Here is a 15,996-nt window from a genome sequence, read left to right as displayed (position 1 = left end):
ACAACCTGCTTTATCGTTTGGCTCCTGAATCACTTGCAAAAAGCTCCATGTGCATTCAAGTCAAATGTGTTAAGAGCCCCTCCACGCCCATTTCTCTTATTAGGAAAAAAGACAGGCAGGAGCACTAGGGTGATTCTGGGGTGATTCCCTCTGGTTTCCCTGGAATCCTGGAGTCTCAATTATGTCCCTTGGATTGGATGTGCTCTTGGCCTGCCAGAGGGAGGGACAGTATCTTCTCTGCAGTTTCAGATTCTGCTGGGAGGCCAGAAACCAGCAGAGGGTCCACTCCTTAGGAGTCAGGAGTGCAGTCCCAAGTGCAGTTTGCTGCATCAGAGTAAAAATCTTGGGGCAATATCTTGGCTCCAGCAAGCATTAGCTGTACCCTTAAGCAAGGTATTTCCTCTTGAAACTCAGATCTCCTCACCTAAGAGAGGAGTGAGTTGAATTATATGCCCTTATAAGGCCTTTCCTGGTCTGCAATGTGTGTGTGTGTGTGTGTGTGTGTGTGTGTGTGTGTGCGCGCGCGCGCGCACCCATCCTTGTGAGCCAAAGGAAAGATTGCTATTAAATTGGAAGGATATGTTTCAAAGCCATCATTTTTCCTGTAGAAATAGAACTCACTTTAAGTTTTGTGATTACCTCCTACATGTCACATTCTTTCTTCCCCTTTAAGTCTGGATTCCTTCTCAAGACTGAGGGCCTGAAGCCATCTTTTGATTTCTTCAATTTGTGAAGCAACTTATTTTAAATGTTGAATGCTGATAGAAAAGTCTTTAATAGCTTCATTACAGAGCCATCGTTTTTCTTATTCTGGCTGAGGAAATGGATCTGTTTTGCTAAATGAGATTAATTTTTCAATATATATAATAATAGGCATAAGTGTGTACATCTTAGCATATTAAAAGTGTCTTAAGCTTACCATTAATTAGTCTCGAGAAGACTAAATACAAGTGTAATTAATTTTTTACCAGTTGGAGGGATGAATAGTCACTGTGCAAACAGCAGCTTTCACTGGAACAAACAAGACTGTTTTAGAATGAAGGCATCACATCAGTTCAGGACCATTGTTCCTTGCTTATTTGCACGCATGAATACACTCTGGGGCTATTGGCTTGAAGGATGTAACTGAGAGGAGGCTGATTGATGCTATGAGCTACCACTGCTCTAAAAATGCCTTCAATAAGTTCCTTCTCTCTTTCAGGGTTGGACCGTTAGGTAGTTATTACTTCACTCATATCTAAATATACTAACACCTTAAAAGATAGGTAGAGAAAGCACTTAAAACCTGTGACTAAATTCCATATGTTAATTATTTAATTGGGTAACAGCACTACACTTTAATCACTGGAAAATCACAAATACACACGGATATTTCTAAGTTTTTTCAGTTAAATTTCAATGAAAGGAAGATGGTATATTCTAGGACAAAAAGGAAAAGGGTGATAAATCCTGCTGATAGACTTGACTGGTACATGGTCCATTCCTAAAGAATCTCCTAATTTGGCTAAGAGCCAGGATATAATAATAAATAAAAATACAATTATTATATTTATAGAAATGTACATAACCTAAAATTGTTACTTGCTTGGCTTTGAAATGCATCATGTAATTTTATAATTTTGTAATTACACAATGCATTTCAAAGTCAAGCAAGTAAGAATTTTTGTAAATCAGAATTAACAGTTTTGCTTAGGCTAATATTACAGTGTGTTTGCATTTTCTTATCTTTTCCTTTTGAGATGGAATCTTGCTGTATTGCCCAGGCTGGAGTGCAGTGGTGCGATCTCAATTCACTGCAACCTCTGCCTCTGGGATTCAAGCGATTCTCCTGCCTCAGCCTCCTGAGGAGCTGGGACTACAGGCATGTGCTACCACGCCGGCTCATTTCTGTATTTTTGTAGAGATGGGGTTTTGCCATGTTGGCCAAGCTGGTTTCAAACTCCTGACCTCAGGTGATCTGCCCATCTTGGCCTCCCAAAGTGCTGGAATTACAGGTATGAGTCACTGTGCCGGCCTGCATTTTCTGAGCGTGCAATGACTGGGCTGAAGTTGAGTTTGCTGGGTGGTGATAGAAAGAAACGTTGGTTGAAACTTCAGTCAGAGAAACAAATCAACAAATAATAGAAACATTCAAACAAGCAAACAATTCCTTCTCTATAAAAAATTAGGAATTGATCAAATATGGATGGGTCAGTCCCAAACCAGGTACCTTTGTATAGCTACCACTTCAAAATGAATCAAGAAGAAATGAAGACGTGTACATATAGTCAGCACAAATGTATAACAATACGAACAGATTCAGAAGTGATATTTATGCAGCACTAGGGTGCTATTTTGCAACATGCAAGGAAGACTGTCAACACTTCTAAGACCACGGGGATGCTGAGAGTCTTGGGGTCACTGAGAATCTGAGGTTAAATTTCCCAGATTATAAACAAGAACAGGGATCCCTTTGTGTCCCACTGTAGACAGGGTACACTGTGAAGAGTTCAGGAGTCTTTTGAAAGACTAAGTCTTTTGTAATCTTCCCATATTATAACCAAAGAACAGGGATGAAAAAATGTGGCTATTTCTCTAATAAATCACAGTGGATGGGGTTTCCAAATAAACTCCCTCCAAATAAACTGTTCAATATCACTTCTCCATTCTTATCATGTGCACAGTTGAAAAGCACATTCACAAACCATGGCCTCAGTGGGCTCTCCCAACAGTCTTGCAAGGTAGGAAGGGCAGGTATTTTCATCATCGCCATTTCATTAAAGCAAAACTGAGACACAGAGAAAAAACATCATGAGTTTAAGACTTGAGTCTTAGAGTTAGGACCTGAAGCCAGGTCTTTGGATTCCAGGTAGAGTTCCTTTTGTAAAAGAGGGAGTGTTCTAGAAAGTGGTCCAGTCCTTAGCAAAATGCTCACACAGATTATGTTCATTGCCAGTGGCAACCTCCACTTTTTTCTCTGTCCTCTTTCCCCCTTCACTCCAGAGCCCTTGAAATCCTTTGCACTAAGGTGTCAACAATTGACACCTCAGGATTACCCATCTCCAACCAAATAAAATAAGCTTTCAAGCATCAGTGGGAAAGTGATTTTTAAGTTCTTTCCTTTGAAATTACACCATTCTGGATAACCACATAAGGCTGGGCTGACTATAAGAATTTTTTTTTTCTTGAAGTCGAAACCCTAGAGAATGTCCTGGGAGGCAGTAGGAGGTGGGTGGGAAAGTTCAATGTGATGGCTTCAACCCTCCTCCCATGGTGCTGTAAACCCTGCACTGACAAACTTATTGTTACATTTCCATTGTGTCTAAGGGCCTTCTTCTATAGCCGTTTTGTTGTTGTTGTTGTTGTTGTTTTCCTGAGACAGAGTCTCATTCTGTCACCCAGGCTGGAGTGCAGTGGAACAATCTCAGCTCACTTCAACCTCTGACTCCCAGGTTCAAGCTATTCTTCTGCCTCAGCCTCCCGAGCACCTGGGATTACAGGCGCCTGCCACGACACCTAGCTAATTTTGTATTTTTAGTAAAGACAGGGTTTCACCATGTTGGCCAGTCTGGGTTAAACTCCTGACCTCAAGTGATCCACCTGCCTTAGCCTCCCAAAGTGCTGGGATTACAGGCATGAGCCATCATGCCTGACCTGTAGCCTTTTGATATTCCTGCACCGATAAGATACAGAATTAGGGAAGATGGAGGGTGAACTATCTATATATCTGGAGATATCTTGGGGACTCCAATAGCTTCTGCCATTTTGTTATGTTTTTAAATGTTTTTGATTGTAATCAAATCAAATGTTTTTGATTACAGTAGGTAATGAGTAAATGTCAGCTCCTGCTGTCCCTGTCTAATCTCATTGGTGTGGTTTGCACACAGTATGTGTTCAGTCCATGTCAGTTGCTGCTCCTTGTGTCTAATCTCCTTGTTGGGATTGTGGACACAGCAGGTGTCGAGCAGATGTCAGTAAATGTCAGCTGATTTGGTTCATGTCTAGTGTCATTGTATGTTATGACTTTGTAGCGTTCGGCTTCTTGAGGGCATGGGGGAGGCGTGAACACAGATGTCACTTCCCATGCAGCCTATGAACTTGGTTGATGGTGGGTGATGCTTTGAGTACTGGACTGGGGTTTTCTATTGTGTGACACCAGAGGGTCACTTCAGCCTGATACAGTCCACCTCTTCTGTGGCGGGCACCCCATTGGTTCTGAGGTCAAGCTCGGCGCTGGACTTGCTCCCCCGCTGGGAGGGACGCCAGTGCAGCAGCATCATCTTCTTGAAGTACTTCATGGTGTTATTCTTGACTGTCACAAAGCACACAGTGTTGATCATGCTGTTGCTCATGGCGATGCACTCAACCACGTAGAAGGCGGTGAGGTAGTGCTTTTCCTTCACGAACACGGTGGGGAAGAAGTCACGAACGATGGTGAAACCGTAGAAGGGTGCCCAGCACAGCACATAGGCTGTGAGGATGCACATGAGCACCAGGACTGTCTTCCTGCGGCAGCGCAGCCGCTTGCGAATCTGCTCCGTCTGGAACCCAGGGACTGCCTTGAACCAGAGCTCCCGGGAGATCCTGGCGTAGCACAGGGTCATGGTGACCACGGGGCCCACAAACTCAACGCCAAAGATGAAGAGGAAGTAGGACTTGTAGTAGAGCTGCTGATCCACGGGCCAGATCTGGCCACAGAAGATCTTCTCCTGGCTCTTGACAATAAAGAGGACGGTTTCTGTTGCAAAGTAGGCCGATGGGATGGCAATGAGAATGGACACCATCCAGACCAAGGCGATCAGGAAGGAGGCCGTTTGATAATTCATCCGTGGTTTCAGGGGGTGAACAATGGTGAGATATCTGGTGGGGGAGGGAAGCCAACAGTAGTAATGATGAATGCTTGGAAACATTAGTTTTTAACTAACCCCAAACATACACTAAAGCAGACATAGTGGCACAGCGAATCCTCATGTACCTGTTATCCAGCTTTAACAAGCTTCATCTTATTTTAGCAACATCATTTGGCATAGTGGAGTGTTTTAGTGAAAACAGCACAGGCTTTAGGTCAAACAGGCTGAATAAATCCTGGCTTTTCCCCGGATTGGCTTTGGGGTCTGGGATGAATTATCCAATCTCTCTGATTTATTTCCTCAAATGCAACCTGGAATAAGATGATACTTACTTTGCAGGGCTACTGTGAACACTAAATGTGGTAATTTTTGTAAAATACTTTGTATATAGTAGGTGTTCAATAAATACTTATGGCCTGTTATCATTCTTAAGCATCCTATTATACCACCTTGGGTTTCCATCTTATCATTCTGCCCAAGAACATATAATACTCTCAAAGCTCTTCATTCCAAATAGCTCACGGTTTAGGTGAAGGAAGGTCCCAGAAAGAGGTAGGGGCCTTTCTCAGGGCAGGGGGCAAGAACTTGCTTCCCCTCCCATGAGCTGTCATCCTGCACTTCAGAGGCAGAAGGGTCAAGGTGGGCTTGTGGTGAAATCTAGGGACTCTAATGAAAAGTAAATGCCTTGCCCAAGCTCGCATCATGCAGGGACCAGAATCCAGGCTCTTGATACAAAGCTTATGCTCTCACCTCCCTGGGCCATCTTGTGCTCAAATGAGAAGGTGTGTGAAGTCACCGTGACACCATGAGTATTTACCCTTGCCCTTTCCAATGAGCCACACTGTCTGGGAGAGAAACTGGAGCCCTTTGTGGGAAATGAGCTCATTTGCGCGGATTGAATACTTTCTTTCCAGAGAGACTTAATGACACCTATTTAGACACTTGGTGCCCTGGCATCATTTCTGTGCATCTTATGGTTGGGGTAGGGGAAGAATGCTTTGGGATAAGGTAGATGAAGATAAGAGCATGAAGGACAGGGAGGAAACAAATGAACCCTAGAAATGAATGTGTACTTCATACCTGCAGCTTGAGTCAGGTGAGAACAAGAGCAGGATGCTGCCTGTAGAAAATTCTATCCCACTTGCCTTTCCTTTGTGATCAGACACTTTAGTCACTCTTTCCAAGTCTCTGACTGGATTAAGAAGGCCTTCTGTCACGTTATTTCTTCCTGTCCCTGCCAATATTTCTGCCACAAAGTTGTTTTATCTTCTCTTGCCTGCCCCCTGCCTGCTAGTAGCTCTGATCCATTGAATTCCATCAGAGGAGATACCAAAGCAGCACGGCTCTCTCCAGCTTTTGACTTTCTGAAGATCTAGGATGAAGCTGGATCCTACCCCAACCACTGGCTGCACCCTACTGAGGTATATTCATATGCACAATGGTTGCTGGGGTTCTTCACCCATGCATGTGACCTGGCCTTACCAAATTAACCTGCATGACCTGCCTGTGTGGTACAAGGCTCACAGGGCTGGAGAGTGGAATAAATGGGCAGGCCCATTCTTGATGGGGTCAGGGACATCTCACAATCACTGTTTCTCTGTGATGACTGAGTGAATTAGTCTCCTATTGCTGCTTGTAACAAATTATCACAAACGTAGTGGCTTGAAACAACCCAAATGTATTATCTTATGGTTTTGGAGGTCAGAAGTTTGACATGGTTTTCACTGCACTAAAACCAAGATGTTTGCAAGGCAGCATTTCTTTCTGAAGGCGCTGATGGGGAGAATCTATTTTGGCTGCCTTTTCTAGGGATGCCAGCATTCCAGGGCTGATGACTTCCTCCCTGTTCAAAGCCAGCAAGGGCCAATCAAGTTTCTTGCATTGTATCACTGACACAAACTCTTCGGCCTCCCTCTTCCGCAGTTAAAGATCTTTGTGATTTCATTGGGCCCACCCAGATAATCCAGTATAATTTCTATATTTTAAGATCAGCTGATTAGCAACCTTAATTCCATCTGCTACCTTAATTCCCCTTTGGCATGTAATGTAACATGTTTATAGATCCTGGGGATTAGGATGTGGTTATTCTTGGGTGAGGGACATTATTCTGCCTCCCATACTGAGTCCAAAGACCTTAGATAATGCAGAACAAATTCACAACTTTATAGCTCTCTACCTGGCTCCATCATGAAAAGTATTTCAATAACCCATGCCAAAGGGAATTTCCACATTTCTCCTTATTCTGTTGTCAATTCCTAAATTCTCATTCTTTTTCCTCCAATAACATCTTCCTCATTGTATGATGTTCCAAAATTTAGAGTTGTCATCAAACAAATTAGAAAGCAATAACACTGGCCTAAGAGTTATTTAGAAGACCTGGATTCCAGCTGTGTACCTGGACTCAAACTGTGCACTTGGATAAATCACTTTTGGTTGGGGGACCTAGTTTCTTCATCTGTGAAGTGGGGATAATTAATAACATCACTGACATCCTCTAAGGCTTTTTGTCATATTCTGAGAAGGTAAACATACATAAGGGATGTTGAAAGCTATTGCACATTGTTTAAGCTAATCATTTCCTAATACTCATTTGCTGGCAAGAAGGACATCTGCAAGGTCTTTGTTTTCATCTGTCTGCTTGGATGCATTTCTTGAGGCCAATCCTTTCCTTCTAGGGTATCTATGACTTGAAATAGGACCTCTTCTGGGCTCCTCTCTGGATGGACCTGGCTGTGGCATATGGAAACAGCATTGGGTGGCCCTTCTGATATTTCTTTGTAGTAGGACAGGGAGGCCTGTGCTTCTCCCACCCTACGTGTGTTAGAGTACACAGGCCTATCTAATTCTGAGATTGGCTGTGCCCAGTGATAAAAGCCCCCTTCTCCAAAATATGCATCATCAGGGCAAAGGTGAGAGTTTGGTCATCCATCTTTCTTAGCATTTTGCTTTATTTTTTTTCAATTAGTTTAGAACCTGATTGGAGAAGAGGATCCTTACCCTTTCTCCCTGTCCTACCACCTGCCACTGTACAGCATTTCCAGAGCAGCTCTTATCAATGACTTATGGGGAGCTGGTGTATAAATACCCCAGCCCCCTCCTACCTCCCACCTCTAGAAGAACTCTCTGTAGAGCTGTGATCTATGCTGGCTCCATGAGTCCCTCAGCAAGAATATGCTCTAGTTGCCCACAGTGAAAGCTTGTTTAATTACTACTTGGGTATTATCTGCACATAAATCTTTGTCTCAGAGTCTGATTTGGGAGTAACCCAAGCTAAGACACAGGTATAAGTCTCTGTGCTAGGCACTGTGGAGAAAGATAGAAAACATAATTATTGTGCTTAAAACACATTGTCTCCTGGAAAATACTATCAGTATCTCCATACATAGCATGAGCTTAGAAAGAGAGCAAATTAAAGATTGATATCAGATTATAAGGGCCCTGGAATGCTAGGCTTAGGATTTGACATGTATTCTGTAAGCACTTGAATTTCTAGATATTTTGTAAGCAATGAAATGTTTCAGGAAGATCCATCAATGGTGATATTCCCATGCTTAATATGGATGACTATGGATTTCAGGGGACAGTCAGGAGCCCCTGGGGAGTGAAAAGACAGGTTAGAAGAGCATTATGATGGCCCAGGTATGACTTTCTAAGAGACGAAGCTGGAGGGAGAGCTGCTATGACTTGGTATATGGCTGAACACATGGGGTGGGGTGAGTGGAGGTAGGACAGGGAGAAAGGGTAAGGATGATGGTAACTTTTCCCTGCTCGGATGGCTGAGAGAATGATGGAGCTGCTGATGGTGCTGGGAAGTTGGCTGGGGCAGAGTTGGTTTGGGGTGTAAAAGGACTCACTCTATTGTCTGTGGTATTGTAACAAGGCAATTGTTTCCCAAGAAACTCCAGTGTTACAAAAAATGAAACCAAACCAAACCAGCATTATAAAGACAAAGGTTTCAGTGGGACAAGGGGGGATAGGAACAGTACTTACTCTCTGTGATGGTTAATATTGAGTGCCACCTTGATTGGATTGAAGGATACAAAGTATTGATCCTGGGTATATCTGTGAGGGCATTGCCAAAGGAGATTAATATTTGAGTCAGTGGGCTGGGAAAGGCAGACCTACCCTTAATCTGGGTGGGCATATTCTGATCAACTGCCAGCTTGGCTAGAATATAAGCAGTCAGAAAAATGTGATAAGAGAGACCGACCTAGCCTCCCAGCCTACATCTTTCTCCCATGCTGGATGCTTCCTGCCCTCAAACATTGGACTTCAAGTTCTTAGTTTTGGAACTCGGACTCGCTCTCCTTGCTTCTCAGCCTGCAGATGGCCTATTGTGGGATCTTGTGATCATGTGAGTTAATACTTAATAAACTCCCATATATATATATATATGGAATATGTATACACATGTATATATATTCCATTGGTTCTGTCCCTCTAGAGAACCCTGACTAATACACTCTCACTTTAGTGAGCATCAGAATCACTCGAGGAATTAGATAAAAATGCAGATTCCTGGGACCTCGCCCAAGGGATTCCCATTCAAGAGGGTGGGGTGGAGCCCAGGAATCTGACTTTGCATCTTTCTTTTCTTTTCTTTTTTTTTGAGACAGAGTTTCCCAGGCTGGAGTGCAATGGCGCAGTCCTGGCTCACGGCAACCTCCACCTCCAGGTTCAAGCGATTCTCCTGCTTCAGCCTCCCAAGTAGCTGGGATTACAGGCACCCGCCACCATGCCCAGCTAATTTTTGTGTTTTTAGTAGAGACAGGGTTTCACTATGCTGGCCAGGCTGTTCTCAAACTCCTGACCTCAGGTGATCTGCCCGCCCCAGCCTCCCAAAGTGCTGGGATTACAGACTTCAGCAGCCGCGCCCGGGCTGACTTTGTATCTTTCTATCAAATGATATTTTGCACCATTTTCCCCGGAGAATTTTGTGCAGTTGGTTGATAGGTACACATTTCTTTTTTTTTTTTTTTTTTTTTTTGAGATGGAGTCTCGCTCTGTCGCCCAGGCTGGAGTGCAGTGGCCGGATCTCAGCTCACTGCAAGCTCCGCCTCCCGGGTTTACACCATTCTCCTGCCTCAGCCTCCCGAGTAGCTGGGACTACAGGCGCCCGCCACCTCGCCCGGCTAGTTTTTTGTATTTTTTAGTAGAGACGGGGTTTCACCAGTGTTAGCCAGGATGGTCTCGATCTCCTGACCTCGTGATCCGCCCGTCTCGGCCTCCCAAAGTGCTGGGATTACAGGCTTGAGCCACCGCGCCCGGCCCCGTCTGTGTATTTTATTACCAAAATGAAAAATATTAAACTGGTTGATTAAAGAGAACAAACTTAAGCAGCACTGAGAACAGGGGGAAAGTTTAAGAGTTGAAAAGATGAAAGGAAAAAGGATGACTAAGCAGATTATCCTAATGAGCACAGCTTACAATGGTGGACAGCAACCAAGAGACAAAACCAAGAGACAGCAACACTGTCACGTGGACTGCCTGTATCTGAAGCACATGTGGTATCTGGGGGCATGGCCCAGAGATGGGCCACTCAGCAGCCTCAGTCTTGCTCATATCTGGGGGAGCAGAACACAACTGGAGAAACAGAGAAAGTGACCACTGCCCCCTCGAACAGAGCCAGTGATGGCCTGATGCCGGCCTGCAGCTGTTCACATAAACAAAACTTGTGTAAGGTTTGTCATAAACTGCTATTATACATTTTACTTTATAAATTTAAAATAGAGCAAGGGTTGGTGATGAGGAGTAAGTTCTAGTGTTCTACAGCACTATAGGGTGAATATAATGAACACAATTTATTATATAATTTCCAAATAGCCAGAAGAGTAGATTTTTGAATGTTTCCAACACAAAGTAATGATAAACGTTTGAGGTGATGGATATGCTAATTACCTTGATCATTACACATTGTATACATGCATAGAAATATCACTCTGTACCCATAAGTATTTACAATTATATGTGTCAATTAAAAATAATAAAAGCAAAAAATAAAATAATAAATACATAAAGGAAAGGAAAAAATAAAATAGAGCAAGGACGTCTGGAATATCTTATGCAAATGTATGCAAATGAGCACACCAACGTATGCAGAAAAGCAAAAGCAAGCATGTCCTTTCCTCTTTTGCACAAACAAACCCTGTTATCTCATTTTAAAATAAGCTCTGCAACAAAGTCTATCAGAAACAACAGCACGTACGGTATGATTTCTTTTTATGATGTTAAAGAACAGGTGAAACTGAACTGTAATGATAGAAATCAGATTGGTGGTTGCCTGGTGGGGGAGGATTGACTGGTGAGGAGCACAGCTGCAGGTGATGGAAATGTTTCACATATCCACCTGGAGGGTGGCTACAGGAAAAGCTTGGTACATGTTCTCCTGACTGGAAGCTGCCCTAGTTAACTCTCATGTGGCTTCTAGGTAGTAGCTGCCTGCCCTTTTTGCTTTCCCTTTGTGTTGATGCCACCCACTGTCATGTGGCCTGCCTGTATCTGAAGCACATGTGGTATCTGGGGGCATGGCCCAGAGATGGGCCACTCAGCAGCCTCAGTCTTGCTCATATCTGGGGGAACAGAACACAACTGGAGAAACAAGACCTTCCTCTTGCCCTCCAAAGATTGGTGAGCATTCCTCTCTGGAGCAATGCCAGCCTCTCAGAACCTAAGTGAGGAAAGAGACAGCCAGGCCCAGCCCCATCACTCACCCCACCCACCATCCTCACCTGTCAATGGCGATGGCCAGCAAGGCATTGGTGGAGACGTAGAGGGAGACGGTGCGCAGGTAGTTGACGGAGGCACAGAGCACGTGGCCATGCTCCCAAGAGAGCTGCCGTACCACGTAATAGTCCATCTCAAAGGGGCAGCAGATGATGGCCACCAGGAAGTCAGAGATGGCCAGGTTGGCAATGAGCAGATTGGTGAGGTTGCGCAACTTCTTATAGCGGGTGAGGGCAGCGATAAAGACAAAGTTACCAATGCCGCAGACCAGCATGATGCCTGCCAGTGCAATGCCAATGACGATCTTGGCTGCGAAGAAGGTCCTGGTCTTGGTCATGTCCTCATCCTCATCCATAGGGAGGTCATAATCACCATAACTGAAGTTAAAGGAGACGGAGGAGGTATGGTCTTGGGGTGGATTAAAGTTGGGTGCAAAACTGGTGTTTCCATTCTGGGCTGCCATGGTGATGTCCGCAAGAAAAGCGGTGTGAGGGAGGTGTGAGGGGTGGGGGTCCAGACCTTCTGCTCTTTCGGGGTCAGTGAGCCTAGCACCCTGCCCAAATCCTTGGGGAGAGTTGACTCGCCATCCTGGATCCTGGAAGGAGGCACAACCAGTGGACAACATGCAGGAGAACATGTGGTCACATTCCCTGAGTTCCCCGAGTATAGGCCAACCAGACCCACTGCCTAACCAGATGGAACTACCCAGGATGCGGGGAAAGGAGACCTGAGATTCGTAAGTTGGGAAACCCTCAGGGGCTGCCCAGCTGTCGGGAAGGATGGCATAGGATGGATCGGACTCTCCAAAACTCTCAAGAAGAATGTGCACCTTTGCCCTTTACCCGGAGGCCAGAGCCTCTTTGTCTGCCCAGTCACATCCTCCAGTCCCAACACATCAGCTCCCACAGGGGCTTCTGGAACGTTTCCAAGGCTGCTCCCAGGAGCCGGCCAGGCTCCTACAGCTGTCACAATGTTGTGGCACCTGTTGGCCAGGGACAATGAAGCAGGAGGGCCAGGATGCTGCGGGGTCTTCTCTCCAAAGCAGGACACCACTCCCTCTGTACTGACCAAGCCATAGACTTGGAAATCACCAAGTTCATTTTCACATGGACAGACTGAGTCACCCTGAGCCAGTGATTTATGCTCTCGGAGTCCTAATCTTCTTGTAAACCAAATTCCTGCTGCCCAGTCCAGCACCTGGTACATAGCAGGGGCTGGACAGGAATCTGTTGAGTGCATGACCAGGAAGCTGTAGGTGGAGGAGGCTGTGGTGGGGTGGGGGAGGGGAATTCCCCTGCTGCTCCCCTGTTCTTTGGGAACCAGCTGGAGAAAGAAATCCTCTGCCGCCCTTCCCACCCTACTCCAACTTTGGATCTGCTCCCTGACCTCCTTCACTTGGCCCTAGTTCTCCACCCAGAGTCAACCCTGCCTGAAAGGCACCATGTCCTGTCACCAAGGTCTCAAAATAGGGAAAATAGTCTCTGAAGCCCTGAGCCCGCAGGAGATAGGGCACCCCATGGTACAAGGCTTCACCGAGGGGCTGGAAAAAGAGCCCAGACCCCAACACCTATAGAAAGGGGCCCTGGCTGTCCAGCTGTGAGTAGCCTTCCCCTCGCCTCTCAGCACACCTGGAAACGACTCCACCTGTGGGCGCCGCGGGATGCTGGGTCCCAGCTGAACAATGCGTTTGGTCCACTCCTGCGAGGGGAGGAGAACGCTGAGGGACAGGAACTGCGCGCCAGCAAAAGACACCCTAACCTAGGGTGCGCCCGCCAGCTGCTTTCCCAAGGTGAAAACCTCCAAGAGGCGAGGTGCAAATCTCAGTGGCGTCCACACCGGGAGGTGTCTTCCCTCCAGGTCGCCCCTCCGTCTCATGCGACCAATCCCCGCAGCCTTTGCTCAGCCTGGGACCAAGAATCGGGAGTCCTACCCCTCCTCGGCTTTCTAGCCCCCTAACCCAAGATGAGAGGGCGCGCGCCCGGGCTGGGACAGATTCAGGCCGCATTTTCGTAGACTGCACTCTCCGCCCGGGAGCAACCCGTTCCAGCAGCCCCCTTCCCGTCCCATCAACGCGGCCGCGTGGTCGGTGTCCAGAGGCGACATCCTGGCTAGGACAGGAATCAAGTCAGAAATTCAGGCTCGAGAAGCAAAGGCTGTGGGACCTCCTGGCTGGAAAAAGCGGCGGGTGGGTGGAGGATGCGGTGCGCGGGAATTTCCCCACGGACCCTTGCTGTTTTCTGCTCACCTTTCAGGAAGGTTCCCCTCTACCTGCGCCCTGCCCTGCACTTTGGAGCTCGCACTTTGGAGCTCGCCCTCGAGCTCAGCTACCCGCCGACTCCCTCCGCCCGCGCCCGCACACCACAGACTCCGCTTACCGTCCCCTACCCGGTTCTAGAGGGCCCAGAGGGGATTTCCTGAAACCAACTCGCCTGCTTCGAGCCAGCCCCGAGAGTGGCGGGAGGCAAAGCAGCCAGAATGCCCGAGAAAAAAGTGGGCGTCGGAGGCCCTTGTCCTAGCGACTCCCCCACCGCACCGAATGAGTCCCGGGACTGCAAAGATCTAAGCCCTTACCTGCCTCTGCGCCTTTCTGTGCGCTTTGCGGCTCCGGAAGCCGGATCGAGGGTCACAGGGTGGTTGGGCGCGGGCTGGCCACTCGGTTTGCGCCCCGAGGACCCGGACTTGCACTTGCAGAGCCTCTCCGTGGGGGATGTCCCTCTTTTTTCCTCCGCCCGGCGCGCTCCTCCGGCTTGTCGCGGTCTCCGGGTTCCAGCTGGAGTTGGCGCTCCGCCCCCACAGCTCTTTCCAGTGTCTCAGACCTGTGCGCCCCGCCCCGCGCTGGACTCCGCCCCGGGGTCCCCGCCTTCCTCCTACTCGAGGCCGAGGGTGGGTGCCCAGCTCCCTCACCCCACCGCGTGCTCTCGGGCTGGTGCGTCCAGGACGCGGGCACCGTAGCTCCGGCCACGCTGACGCGAGTCCCTGGGCACCGGGGCCCTCCCCTCGCAGGGATTTCAGCGCCTTCGCATCCCGTCTGAATCGGACCACAGCAGCCGGGTTTCGACCGTGCGCTTTGGAACAGGGAGCACCGCCCTCTGCCGCCAGCTGTGGCACCGCACCCGGGTCGCGCGCGCAGGAGCGGAGAGTCCTGTCCTCCGGAGGTGCCCAGTGCCAGCGTCCACACCCACTTGAAGGTGACCCTTTCAAGGAAAGCCCGGCTCCGACAAGTGCGGCGTAGGCCTTTGGGGATGGCGATGAAGGAGGAGGCCCCCAGGAGGAAGCTGGGGATGGGGGCAGTTTGCCCTGCTCAAAGCCCCTGAAGTCCTCACCCAAACTTTGCGACGACCACCACTATCAGATCCCATGGCCCTGCAAAGACAATCTTAGGAGTGCCTCAGCCTATCTGTCCGGAGAGTCCGTAGCCCTTTACTTTGCTTCTAACAGGTTCGAACTCCTCCCACGACCTCCCTGGTTAGACACAGGAATTGCCCATTCAACTGACTGGTGCCCAGGAAGCTCCGGGCGTACAGGATTGAACCTGTGGCAGGACTCTGAAGGTCTGAAAAGGTGTTCCCCGTCGTTAAACCCCAGCTAGCGGATTATTGGCAAGTGGGAACATGGACTCCACTTTGTCAGAGCTTCCCATTGTTTTCAAGAGAATCTGGAATTTGAGAACTTTAAAAATACTCTTCGGGTTTGTTAAAGCAAAAATCTTGTTTGGCCAAAGAGAACCTGTCTCAGACTGAACACAGTCCACAGTGCTGCCAATTAAAAATTTGTGGGTAAATGAACTTCAAACCCCTTCCGGTTGTGACATTCTGTGATTCTGTCTTTCCTACCTTAGATGACCCCACGCTCCCCACCTCTTAGCATCTCTTCCGCATGATCAAAGGCAGGAGAGCCAGCTGTTTGCTTTCCTCCTGGGGAGGGGCTGCGACTGGGCAGATGTTCTACATGGTCAGGGCAACCTCCAGATATGGAGGCAAAAGAAGCTCTGTTGCTTGAGGAGGGGAGATGATGGGGTGGCCAGTTACATACTCTGGACACATTCTTTGGGATAGTGCATACTTACCAACTTCAGCTAGAGCCTTCTCCACTTATGGACCATGCCTGCCCTGTTCAATGGGGCAAACAGACCCCTGGGACCATCTGCCCGCTGGGGCTTTCATGGAATCCTCTGAGATGAGTTAAGGCATAGTTACTTCCACACAGATTTGGCAACCTACAGATGTCGTTGTAGTAACTCCAAGTCCTGACCGCCCTCAGCAGAGTAGGAGCTTTCTCTGGGGATGGACATGTGGTCTCCAGGGAGACAGTGGGTGCTTAGAAAACAGGGCAACAGAGTGCTATGAGGAGTTGTCTTAGTTTAGGTTTCCCCCCGAGGAGACTCCCAGACAAAGACCTGAGTGCAGGTAGTTTATTGGGAGCGGATCCCGGGAAGCACACACAG

General features: G+C 47.7%; 2 protein-coding genes across 2 annotated transcripts; one reads left to right on the top strand and one right to left on the bottom strand.

The window, feature by feature from the left end:
- Window positions 1-4,066: 4,066 nt before the first annotated feature.
- On the bottom strand, window positions 4,067-12,053 carry PROKR2 (prokineticin receptor 2). Its single transcript, XM_010378929.2, has 2 exons — window positions 11,558-12,053; window positions 4,067-4,839 (listed from the first exon to the last, which is right to left on the bottom strand). Exons 1-2 carry the CDS (start codon window positions 12,013-12,015, stop codon window positions 4,143-4,145), a joined length of 1,155 nt encoding a protein of 384 aa, XP_010377231.2. The 5' UTR covers window positions 12,016-12,053; the 3' UTR covers window positions 4,067-4,142.
- A 1,172-nt stretch (window positions 12,054-13,225) lies between these two features.
- On the top strand, window positions 13,226-15,342 carry LOC104674576. The gene has a single exon (XM_010378928.1). The coding sequence runs from the start codon at window positions 14,260-14,262 to the stop codon at window positions 14,782-14,784; it is 525 nt and encodes a 174-aa protein (XP_010377230.1). The 5' UTR covers window positions 13,226-14,259; the 3' UTR covers window positions 14,785-15,342.
- The last annotated feature ends 654 nt before the right edge of the window (window positions 15,343-15,996 follow it).

This window comes from Rhinopithecus roxellana, chromosome 13 (assembly GCF_007565055.1).
Source record: "Rhinopithecus roxellana isolate Shanxi Qingling chromosome 13, ASM756505v1, whole genome shotgun sequence".
NCBI classification, from domain to species: Eukaryota; Metazoa; Chordata; class Mammalia; order Primates; family Cercopithecidae; genus Rhinopithecus; species Rhinopithecus roxellana.
The sequence above is the reverse complement of the archived record's forward strand: the minus strand, read 5'-3'. Positions and strand labels throughout refer to the sequence as shown.